This window comes from Stegostoma tigrinum, chromosome 41 (assembly GCF_030684315.1).
Source record: "Stegostoma tigrinum isolate sSteTig4 chromosome 41, sSteTig4.hap1, whole genome shotgun sequence".
Classification (NCBI taxonomy): Eukaryota; Metazoa; Chordata; class Chondrichthyes; order Orectolobiformes; family Stegostomatidae; genus Stegostoma; species Stegostoma tigrinum.
Genome location: NC_081394.1, coordinates 1,446,004 through 1,458,433, shown reverse-complemented (window position 1 = coordinate 1,458,433; position 12,430 = coordinate 1,446,004). Strand labels below are relative to the sequence as shown.

The following is a 12,430-nucleotide window of genomic DNA, read 5'->3' as shown; positions in this document are numbered from 1 at the left end:
CACATGGTCTGAGTTTGTACACTGGCTCAGAGCTGAACTGGTTCCCAATCAGAGCTCAATAGGAACAATCTTTTACAAACACTATTAACTATAAAGCTGCCCGTGCTGACAGTGACATTACCTTGGAGAAGTGGCAGCAGGAAGTAAGATTTCCCAATCATTGTCCGCTTCCAGATATTTCATCAGCTTCTCGCTCTCAAGCTCTGGACAACATTGACCACAACACCACACAATCCCGTCATTGTAACCTCTGCAAGGCATGTCAGATCATTGCCATGGACACTACCATCACACATGGGAACTCCACCCACCAGGTACAAGGCAGATATACATGTGACTGAGCCAGCGTTATCTTTCCCACACGCTGCAGGCAAGGATCCTCTGGGGCATGGTATATCGGGGAGACCATGCAGTCACCATGACAACCGATGAGTGGACACCATACAACACTCATCAAACAGGGGTGTTCCCTCCAGTGGGGGAACACATCAGCGGGCAGGGACGTTAAGCCTCGGATCTTCGGGAAAACATTCTCTAAGGCGGATTTCGGGATACAGAACAACGCAGAGTCACCGAGCAGAGGCTGAGAACCAAGATCGGTTCCCATGAGATCAGCCTCAACCGGGATCTTCGGTTCATGTCACACTATAGGTGACGCACCACATCGTACACACACACACACACAGACACACAGACACAGACACACACACTCACACACACACACACACACACACGCACACACATATACACACGCACACACACTCACTGAGGCGCGCATACATTCACTATCACAAACACTCGGAGCACACACAGACTCACATACACACACACACATTCACACACACACACTCACACACACACACTCGCACACACACACACTCACACACATACACACTAGCACTGATCCTCTCTCATAAATACACTTTTCTCTTAGTTATACACACACACACACACACACACACTCACTGAGGCGCTCACACATTCACATTCACAAACTCTCGCACTCACACAATCACACACATACACACACACACGCACACACACACACTCTCTCTCACACACACACGCACACACACACTAGCACAGGTCCTCTCTCATAATCACACTTTTCTCTCAGTTATACACACACACACACAAACACAGACACACACACACACACACACACACACTGAGGCGCTCATACATTCACATTCACAAACTCTCGCGCGCACACACACACACACACACACATACACACACACTCTTTCTCACACACACACACACACACACACACACACACACACACAGAGGAATCTATGAGGTGAATTTGTATTTGCAGATACATTCCATTTTCTTCAAAAAGCATACGATTTACAGACAGTCAGTCAATGTGACATTTCGTAAATTCCTACTTTAGAAATAAAACCAGTTTGACTCCAAACCAAAACACAAACAGATTCTAAACAAGGCCTCACACCTGCTGTGCCACGTCTGACCTAAAATGTCACCTCTTGTTAACGCTGATAAAACTTTTCATTCTCTCAGGGCATTCAGGGCTTTTCACACACACATTAATCAATTGAAACCTTTGAACTGATTAAAGACTTCACAGCACCTGAGGTGTGTGACCCTTCGATCTTTTACTTATAAATTCTGTGCCTGATGCCACCTCTCTCACGAACACCTGAAGCAGGAGCGAGGCTCCGAAAGCTTGTGATTTCACATACACCTGTTGGGCTATAATCTGGTGTAGTGTGATTTCTGACCTTGCCAAACCCCATCTGATACCGGCAGCTCCACATCAAGCTCTGAAAGAGAAAGGAGTTCATCAACCCCCACGTCTTGTCTGACAGCTCTCGAGAGATCAGAGCGACTTTTAGATAATCTCCTCACTGACTCCTTTGCATTTCTGAGGGATGACAGGTGTTACTCAGAGAGTTAGAGGCTGCAAGAAGGTATGACAACAAAAGGTTTGAATTTCTATATCACCCTACACCTTCTCAGGATGTCACACATCCTGTCCTTGCGTAACCCTCATTCCTTGATCTAGAAAGACACTCCCTATGACAGGCTTGATCCTTACAGCCAGTTCTCAATAATAAATAGAAATCTTTCGAAGACATCAGCAAAGAATGGGGCTGGTCGTGACAGTCAGCGTTTGTCATCACTTTACTCACCCTGAACCTGTCCGACTGCTCTCCCGGGCACTAACCGCCTGCATGCTCAGTCTGGGTGGAATGGCCTCTTCCTGTGCTGTTTCCCTGTGTATTTAATTAGAATTGTGAATGTGTCACTGTCAGTGAGATGAGGAAGTTGTTTCAAAGTGAAAAGATAGCGGTTTACCTAACATTGCAAACTAACTGTTAACCCTTTGTGTGGCCACGATAATGTCTCTGCTCCTGAGCAGCATTTAACATGATCTGTGGGGTCCGCTGCATGGAGCTTCTCCTGTTCCTCTCTCATAGAATGAGGGGCTGAATGGACTTCCTTCGGTTCCTATCTCACAGGCTCAAGACTGTTGAATGGCTCCCCTCCTGTTTCTGTGCTAAAGGCTTGTGGGGCTGGATGGGCCTTATTCTGTTCCTATGTAACAGGTTGATGGGCTGAGTGGACTTGTTAGTGTCGAACGCCCATGACGTTGATGTCTATGTTAAAAATCTCAGGCCACAGTACAAATCCCCGTGGGACCCCACTTTTCAGATCCAGCCAATCCTCTCCCCAAACTTGTGTCTCACTCCCCATACAAAGCCTTCAGTTGAGCCCCAGCCTATCCAACCTCTCCTTATAACTCAAACCTTCCCGTCCATGTAGCATCCCAGTAAATCTTTTCAGCACTCTTTCCAGTTCAATGACATCCTTTCTATGGGTGGGGGGCCAGAACTGCATGCCGTACTCCATATGAGGACTGACCAACATTTTGTACAGCTGCAACGAAGCATTCCATCACTTGTAGACAATGTTCTGACTGATGAAAACTAGCATGCTGAAAGCCTTCTTCACTGGCCTGTCTACGTGTGACACCACTTTCAAGGGGCTGTCAACCTGTACCACAAGGTCACTTTGTTGTATAACACTTCCCAGGGCCCTACTATTGACGGTTCAAGTCTGGCCTTGATTTGATCTAACAAATTGTAACATATTGTGTTTATGTAAATGAAACTTCATCTTCCATTCCTCGGCACAGCGGCTCAATTGATCAAGATCTCACTGTATTCCCAGATAACATTCTTCACTGTTCACTATGCCACCAATCTTGGTGTCATCTGCAAAGATGCTAACAATTAGCTCCCAAATTCTCATCAAAATCATTGACATAAATGAAGAATAACAGTGGACCCAGCGCCAATCCTGTAAAAAATGCTGGTCACAGGCCTCCAGTTTGAAATACAACCCTCTACCACCTCCCGCTGTCACCTCCCTTCAGGCTAATATTATATCCAATTGACTAGCTCTCCCTGAATCCACTCGGATTCACGCTTACTCAACAGTCCTGGACAAAGAGCTGGGCAAAGAAGTGGAAGTTGGAATTCAACCCAGGAAAGTGTGAAGTGATTCATTTTGGAAGGTCGAATTTGAATGCAGAATACATTGTTAATGGCAGGATTCTCAGCAGTGTGGAGGAACAGAGGGATCTTGGGGTCTATGTCCAAAGATCCCTCAAAGTTGCTACCGTGTTGATAGGTTTGTAAAGAAGGTGTATGGTTGTTGGCTTTCTCTGGCAGGGGAATTGAGTTTAAGAGCCATGAGTTTATGCTGCATCTCTATAAAACTCTGGCTAGAACACAGTTGGAATATTGTGTTCAGTTCTGGCCACCTCATTATAGGAAGGATGTGGATGCTTGAGAGATGATGTAGAGGAGATTTACCAGGATGCTGCCTGGACTAGAGGGCAGGTCTTAGAGGGCATTTCTGATTGGAGCGAAGAAGGATGACAGGTGAATTGTTGGAGATGTACAAGATGATGAGAGGCATAGATAGAGTGGATAGTCAGAGACTTTTTCTCAGGGTGGAAATGAATATTAGGGGAGCGCATAATTTTAAGGTGATTGGAGGGTGGTATAGGGGAGATGTCAGAGGTAGGTTCCTCACTCAGAGAGTGGTGGGCGTGTGGAATGTGCTGCTGTCAGTGGTAGTGGAGTCAGATACTTTAGAGACATTTAAGCGACTCTTGGACAGGCACATGGAGGATAGTGAAATGTAGGGTATGCAGGACAGATTGATCTTAGTAGGATAATAGGTTGGTGCAACATTACGGCTTCTATGTTCCATGTTCATAACACACTATGTAGTATCTTGCTAAAGTCCGCAGAAACAATTTTACTGTTCTGCCCTCATCCACTTTCTTGGTCACCCCTTCAAAAAATTCAGTCAAATTTATGAGACACCATTTCCTATGCAAAAAGCCACGCTGACTATCCTAAATGAGTGATTGCCTAACCAAATGCCTGCAGATCCTGTTTCTCAGAATTGCCACTCACAACGTATCCACCACAGATATCAGACACAGCGGCCTGTAGTTCCCAGCCATTTCACTGCAGCCTTTCTCAAATAATGGCATTATATTAAACTGCCTCCAATCTTCAGGACTTCACCCTTGGATATTGATTATACAAATATCCATGTTTAGGAGCCCTGTAATTTATTCTATGGCCTCCCAAAGAGGGACATACTTCATCAGGTGCCAGGATTTATTCACCTTAATGTGCTTTAAGACTTCCAAATCTCCTCTTCCTTAAAGTGGACCCTCTCTAAGACATCACTATTTATTTCCCCGATTTCCCTCGTACCCATACCTTTACCGACTGTATATACTAAGATGAAGTGTTCATTTAGGATCTCACCCATTTCTTGTGCCCCTCCCCCACTTTAATTTTTCACTTCTACCCATTAAGACATAATGGATGAACTCTCAAAAATGCCTTCTCTCAGTACTGCTGTGACATTCTCCCTCATCAAAAACACAATGCCCTGTTCGTTCTTGGCTCCCCTTCTGTCATTCCGATAGTAGCTGTGTCCCAGAATAGTGAGCTGCCAGTCCTGCCCAACCTCCTCGGCAATGTTTGGGTAATAACTATAATATCCCAGTCCCATCTACCCACCCACAGCCCAAATTCATTTGTCTTGTCTGTCAGGCCTCTTGCATTGAAATAAATGCAGTTTAAGCCATATTTCCTTTGCTTTCTGCTCTGCTGTTGACTGTTCTATCTAGTACTGGGGTTACCAACATTGTTCTTACCTTTCAACGTGCTCCCTTTAACGTCTGTCCTGCAGAACAAGTTAGTGCACAGCAAACCACCAAGGGAAACATCAGCAGAAAGAGTGAGTGCAAACTGGGAGAGGAGATAAAATCAGGAGTTAGAATGTGCATTGGCTAAGAGACAAATAAAAGAAAAACTCTCACAGTGAAAATGAGTTTAAATTGAGACCAAGAAGTGAATCAGCAGAATGTGTGTGCAGAGTGAGAGACCAAGTGGAAATACTGGCAGAAGGAATCAGTGAGAGGCAAAGAAGGCTATCAGCAGAGAGAGTAAGTAGCAGTTAGTGACCAAAGATTACATTCACTGAAAGGGTGAATCAACGTTGAGAAACGAGTGGGAAAATCATCAAGGTGTGATTGATGAGTGAGTGATTGAGAGGAAAATCAGGAGGGGCAGTGAATGTACAGTGGGAGAGCAAGAAGATTCTGTGCAGTGTGAGAGTCTGTAGAATGACAGGTCAAGAGCACAGTGAGAAAAGACAGTGAATGCAAACTGGGGGAGGGTAAATTAAATCAGCATTTTGGAGGAGTTGTGAGTGCGAATTAGAAGGAGCTGTTATCAGGCAAATCCACATATGGCTCAAAAACAAAAGTTTTCTTTTGGAAAAGCATGGCCTAATTAAGGCAAGCCAGCATGGCTTTGTGCAGGGGAGATCATGTCAGACATAGAACGTAGAACAATACAGCGCAGAAGAGGCCCTTCGGCCCTCGATGTTGCGCCGATCTGTGAACTAATCTAAGCTCCTCCCCCTACACTATCTCATCATTATCCATATGCTTATCCAAGGACTGTTTAAACGCCCCTAATGTGGCTGAGTTAACTACATCGGCAGGCAGGGCGTTCCACGCCATTACCACTCTCTGAGTAAAGAACATGCCTCTGACATCTGTCTTAAATCTACCACCCCTCAATTTGTAGCTATGCCCCCTTCTACAAGCTGAAGTCATCATCCTGGGAAAAAGACTCTCACTGTTCACCCTGTCGAATCCTCTGATCATCTCATATGTCTTTATAAAAACCCCTCTTAGCCTCCTTCTCTCCAGTGAGAACAGACTCAAGTCCCTCAGCCTTTCTTCATAGGGCCTGCGCTCCAGAACAGGCAACATCCCCGTAAATCTCCTCTGTACCTTTTCCAATGTTTCCACATCCTTCCTGTAATGGGGCGACCAGAACTGTACACAATATTCCAAATGAGGCCGCACTAGCATTTTGTACAGTTGCAGCATGACATCACGGCTCCGGAACTCAATCCCTCTACCAATAAAACCTAACACACCGCAAGCCTTCTTAACAGCACTATCAACCTGGGTGGCAACTTTCAGGGATCGATGTAGATGGACACCAAGATCCCTCTGCACATCCACACCACCAAGAATCTTTCCCGGTATTCTGCCTTCCTATTATTCCTCCCAAAGTGAATCACCTCACATTTATCCATATTAAGCTCCATTTGCCACTTTTCGGCCCAATTCTGCAGTTTATTCATGTCTCCCTGTAACCGGCAACATTGTTCCATACTGTCCACCACTCCACCGACTTTAGTGTCATCTGCAAACTTACTAACCCATCCACCTATGCCTGCGTCCAAGTCATTTATAAAAATGACAAACAGCAGTGGTCCCAAAACAGATCCTTGAGGCACACAACTAGTATCGACTTGATGAACTGGATGGAATTTTTTGAGAAGGTGACAAAGGTGATTGATGAGGGTAGAGTAGTGGACATTGTCTGCTTGGATTTTAGTAAAGTTTTCGACAATGTCCCTCATGGTAGACTCAATCTAGAAGATTAAGATGCACAGGATGCATCCTGTGACTTGGCCGTGTGGATTCAGAATTGACTTGCCTATTGAAGACAGCAGGTACCGGTAGATGGGTGTTTTTCAGGCTGGAGGTCAGTGACAAGTAGTGTTTCCCAGGGATCCGTACTCGGACCTCTGCTGTTTGTGATTATATATATAAATGACTTGGATGAAAATGTAGTTGGGTAGGTTTGTAAGTTTGCAGATGATGTAACGATTGGTGAAGTTGAAGATACTTTACAGGGGGTTCTGCTATAATGCGATAGCTGTGTTCCAGCCTTAACCTCACAATATAGAAAATTGTGCTGTAGAAATAACGGGCCAATGGAAAAAGTGTGGTTAGAGGCAGACCACCAAAAATTATCACGCAAAATTCTCCCTGACTGCTCTCCTATGAGTATTGGTGCCATGCCTGTCACTTGTGTGAGCCTTGACACTTATAATCAAATAAAATCTATTCACCTGCAACATGCTGTCAATTGGGACTAGATTGATTTTGGATATCTGGTCAGCATGGAGGAGTTGGACCGAAGGGTCTGTTTCTGTGCTGTACATCTCTCTGACTCTACAACTCTATGACTCATAGTCTGCATCACAGCCAAGCCCAGTGCTGATCTGACCTGATATCCCATCAGCACAGGTTTCTGATAGATTTTTGGATAAGTGCAGCACATGAATCTGACCTTTCTTTCCTATGTAGCTCATTCACATTGAAGTTATAGAAAAGTACAGCACAGCACAGACCCTTTGGCCCACGATGTTGTGCTGTGGAATAATCCTAATCCAAAAGTAAAATAACCTAACCTACATTCCCCTCAATTCACTGCTGTCCATGTGCATGTCCAGCAGTCGCTTAAATGTCGCTAATGACTCTGCTTCCATGACTACCACTGGTAAACTATTCCATCCGCTCACAACTCTCTGGGTGAAGAACCTCCCTCTGACGTCTCCTCTATACCTTCCTCCTAACACCTTAAAATTATGACCCCTCGTGGCAGTCAATCCTGCCCTGGGGAAAAGTCTCTGGCTATCGGCACTATCCATGCCTCTCATTACCTTGTACACCTCGATCAGGTCACCTCTCTTCCTCCTTCTCTCTAGAGAGAAAAGTCTGAACTCAGTCACCCTCTCCTCGTAAGACAAGCCCTCCAGTCCAGGCAGCATCCTGGTAAACCTCCTTTGCACCCTCTCCAAAGCCTCCACATCTTTCCTATAATAGCGTGACCAGAACTGGACACAATATTCCAAGTGTGGCCTCACCAGGGTTTTGTAGAGCTGCAGCAAAACCTCGCGGCTCTTAAACTCGATCCCACTGCCTTCTTCGGACATTTCTGAAAGGTCACTGGGCCCAAATGCTAATTCTGCTTTCTCTGCACAGATGCTGCCAGAGCAGCCGAGTTTTTCCAGTAATTGCTGCTTTTGTGTCTGATTTCCAGCATCTACAGTTATAGAGTTACACAGCATGGAAACAGACCCTTTGGTCCAACTCATCTTTGCTGACCAAGTTTTCCAAACTAAAGTAGTCCCATTTGCCTGCATTTGTTCCACATGCCACCAAACCATTCCTATTCATACGCCTGTTTCAGTTTTTTGTTTAGGAGGGTCTGGGTGTTCTGACACATGAAACAGAAGAAGTCAGAATCCAAGCACAGCAAGTAATTCGGCAGGTAAATGGGTTGTTAGGCTTGTATGGCAAGGGACATGGAGGAGAAAAGTAGGGATGGCTTGTTACAATTGCACAGGACACTGGTGAGACCACATCGAGCACAGTGTGTGGATTTGATCGCTGTAAGTGAGAGGATAGACTAAGATTGGAATCAGTTCGGAGAAGGTTCCCAAGGCTGATTCAGAGATGGAGGAGGTTGCCTTATGCGGAAAGTTGAGGTGGTTATTAAAGCATGAAAGGGGACTTGACAGGCTTTACTATGAGAATCAAGACCAAGGGAACACACTTTTAAAACAGGTCTCCCATTTATGAAGGAAATAAGAAGGAATCACATCTTTCAAAGGCTTTATAATCTTCCCAGTTCTACCTACTCTTAGTCACTAACAGTTCCCATTAACAGCTATTCACCCTCCTTTGCCAAATCATTACCAACTCCTTTGTCTATCCAACTGTTCTCCTCTCTCTTCGGGCTCTATACTAACATTTACTGCCTCCCCCATCATCCTCCCTATTTTCTGAATATAGACAGTTTTCCAAATCCCATCAGTTCTGAGGAAGGGTCATTGGACCAAAAACTCTGATATTTTGTTCACACATACTGCCGGATCTGCTGAGCTTTTCCTGCAACTTCTGTTTTTGTTCCTGACTTACAGCATCCAAAGTTCCTTCGGTTTTTATTTAGAAGAAATGTTTAGGTACCAGTGAAAAGTCATTATGTATTTTTTAGATTTGGCTTAGGGCCATTTAATATCATGAAGAGAAAGTTCAGAGGAACCAATATTTATACTTGCTTATATTTATAAACAGGCAATGAAAGATGAATTGTAAACTCATACTACAAAGTTCAACTATTTAATGCAGGCTGCTTAGTAACTCACAGGGTGAGGAGCTGGTTCAGATTCCCAGTAAAATTAAATGATAACAGTTAAAAAAACAGAGAACATGAAATGTAGACATGAGGCATCAAACTGTAATGGGACTTCCACTCAGACACAGTAACATTGGAATAAAGATGAAGGCCAAAAACAGAGAACATTTCGGCATAGAGATTACAAGGTGCGGAGCTGGATGAACACAGCAGGCCAAGCAGCATCATAGGAGCAGGAAGGCTGACATTGTGGGTCTAGACCCTCCATCAGACATGCGGGAGAGTAAGGGGGTTCTGAAATAAATGGGGAGAGAGGGCGAGGTGGACTGAAGATGGATAGAGGAGCAGATTGGTGGAGAGGAGACAGACAGGTCAAAGAGGCGGGGATGCAGCCAGTAAAGATGAGTGCAGGTGGGGAACCTACAAATTCCTGACAATGAGGGGTGGGCGCAAAGATTGCAATGAGTCACAGCAAATAACGAACATTAGGAATACATTCGGAGGTGGGAGACGCAGACATGTTAGCGTCTTTTAAGATGTATCTGGACAGGTACATGGATAGGCAGGCAGCAAATGGACACAGACCCTTAGAAAATAGATGACAGGTTAGACAGAAGATCTCGATCGACGCAGGCTTGGAGGGCCGAAGGGCCTGTTCCTGTGCTGTAATTTTCTTTGTTCTTTGTTTATTCCTCAAAGGGATCATACCAACTTTATGCCCCTTAAATCACTGGGCAAACAAAATGATTAGGATCCTCTCTTGGCTCGTGATCCTTCCTGTGGACTTTTCCTTTTTGGACTACGTCCAGCTTTTCAAAAACTGGCCTGTTCATGACAAGTGAAGCTTGGACACTTGAGCCTTGTGCAATGCCGTCAACTGGGGAATCAAATTCTCCACAGGCCAGGGCGAGACACACAACCTGAATGTAAATAGGTCCTGTGCAGTCAACAGAAAGGGAAGGACATAGTCCAAACTAAAATCAAATACTGCAGGTGCTGGAAATCTGAAAAAGTGTGTGCTGGAAATATTGGCCTGGCAGTGTCTGTAGAGAGAGAAACAGTTAACATTTCGAGTTCAATGACTTTTTCTAAGTATCAATTTAAAATGAAGCATTAATTCTTTCTCTTGATGCTACTAAGATTTCTAGCACATTGTTTTTATTTGAGAACATCAATCCATCTGTCTCTGCTCTGGGAGCAGAGCTTGCTGCTTTCACGTGTTTGTCAGTAGGTGAGTAATATCAAATTCTGCTCTCTAAGGCCTTGAAATGACTGGAGGTCACTTGTAGTCACCGCTCTCTGATGAGCACTCAACAGTCTTCCAAAGAGAGCAGTGTGTGTGTTGGAACAGAAGAGAGTGGCAGCAACCAGGTGAGCGTGGGGATGGGGGTAGAGGTGCAGACATGGACAGCAAAGAAAGGACAGCGAGAGTAAGCACAGGAAAGACACGGTAGGAAAGAAAGTTAGACTGAAGGGGCAGCAAGAATCAGAGGGCAGACAAGAGTCAGAGGGGGCAGGAGACACAGAAAACAGCAAGGGTTAATAGATGAGGCAGATACAATGGGGACGCTGAAGAGACTTTTAGATAAACACATCAACAGGAAAGGCATGGAGGGATATGGACCTCGTGCAGGCAGAAGGGATTCATTTAATTTATGTCACACTCAGCACAAAATCATGAGCCAAAGGGCCCATTCCTATGCTGTACAGCTCTGTATTCTATGTTCAAAGTAACAGTTGAAGAGGAGCATGAGCATCGAGATTGAGTGAATAGCAAGTGACATACAGTAGCATTATCATTCACAATGAGATCACAGGGAAAGGGGGTGGAACAAGAGCAGAGATTCAGCTAGTGGAGTGAAAGAACAGCAGGACCTTCAGCAGGAAGAGTGAGTGTGGAGTGAGATACCAAGGGAAAAGGAGCAGAGACATTGAAGTAGTTTGAGAGGGAAGACCAAATTTCAGCAGGGTGAATACAGAGTGGAAGATGAATTTTTTCTTAAAAATCACCCAAGTGACGGAATGTATTGCAAAAAATGAAGACAAACATTAACAGAGAGTGCTCGTGCAGAGCTAGAGACCCAGGAAACTAACAATAGAGTATTTGAGTGTGTAATGAGAGAGAAAGAGGAAGATCAACAGAGATGGAGTGAACACGCGCACACACACACACACACACACGCACACACACACACACACCATATACCACCCACCCATTACCCTCTGCTCACTGATAGACACTGGCTCAATACAATTCAACTCCAGCTCCTCTGATTATCACCTCCCTAATCTTGCAGCTCATTTCCAATGCTGTAATCCCCTCCAGTTGCTGGACAACTCCTAATCTCTTTAAAAAACCCAGCCTCTATACCTACCCTACATCTGTCACCTCCTCCAGGTCCGTCAGTGTCATCTCTCTGTGTCATCCCCTACTTTACCTACATCCTGACCGATCTCTATAATGTCTTCCAGGCCCGACACTCATTGCGATCTCCAGAGCCTTCTCTAACACAGAAAAACTCCCCAATCCCAGCAACATTTTCCAATTCCCTGAGATCTCTGTGCTCCTCCATTTCCAGCCTCCTGCTGATCCCCTGATTCCCATTGCTCCCCCATGAGTGCCTGTGCTATTAGCTCATGGGGCCAGAAGCTCTGGAATTCCTTTCCTTGAAACTTGAACGTTAACATCAGGTTCAAACTGGAGAAGCTGAGTTAGGTTCAGTGTGAGCTCAGTATGACAGCAGCTCAACAGAGTTCATGATAGAAAGTGAGTCCAGCCCTCTCACTTCCTGCCCCACCTCACCATCTCAGCAACTCTGATGGACTGAAATAACTGAAAGATAAAGAGAAGATAAAAT

General features: G+C 44.9%; 1 protein-coding gene across 1 annotated transcript in view; it reads right to left on the bottom strand.

Annotated features, from left to right (window-relative positions):
* Positions 1–302, bottom strand: part of LOC132206676 (hemicentin-2-like) — a gene marked incomplete at its 3' end in the record, with an annotated part of 43,590 nt that extends 43,288 nt beyond the window's left edge. The window contains exon 1 of the mRNA XM_059641274.1: positions 122–302. Coding sequence (XP_059497257.1) covers positions 122–261 — 140 coding nt within the window. The remainder of the gene's footprint in view (positions 1–121) is intronic.
* Positions 303–12,430: the final 12,128 nt, after the last annotated feature.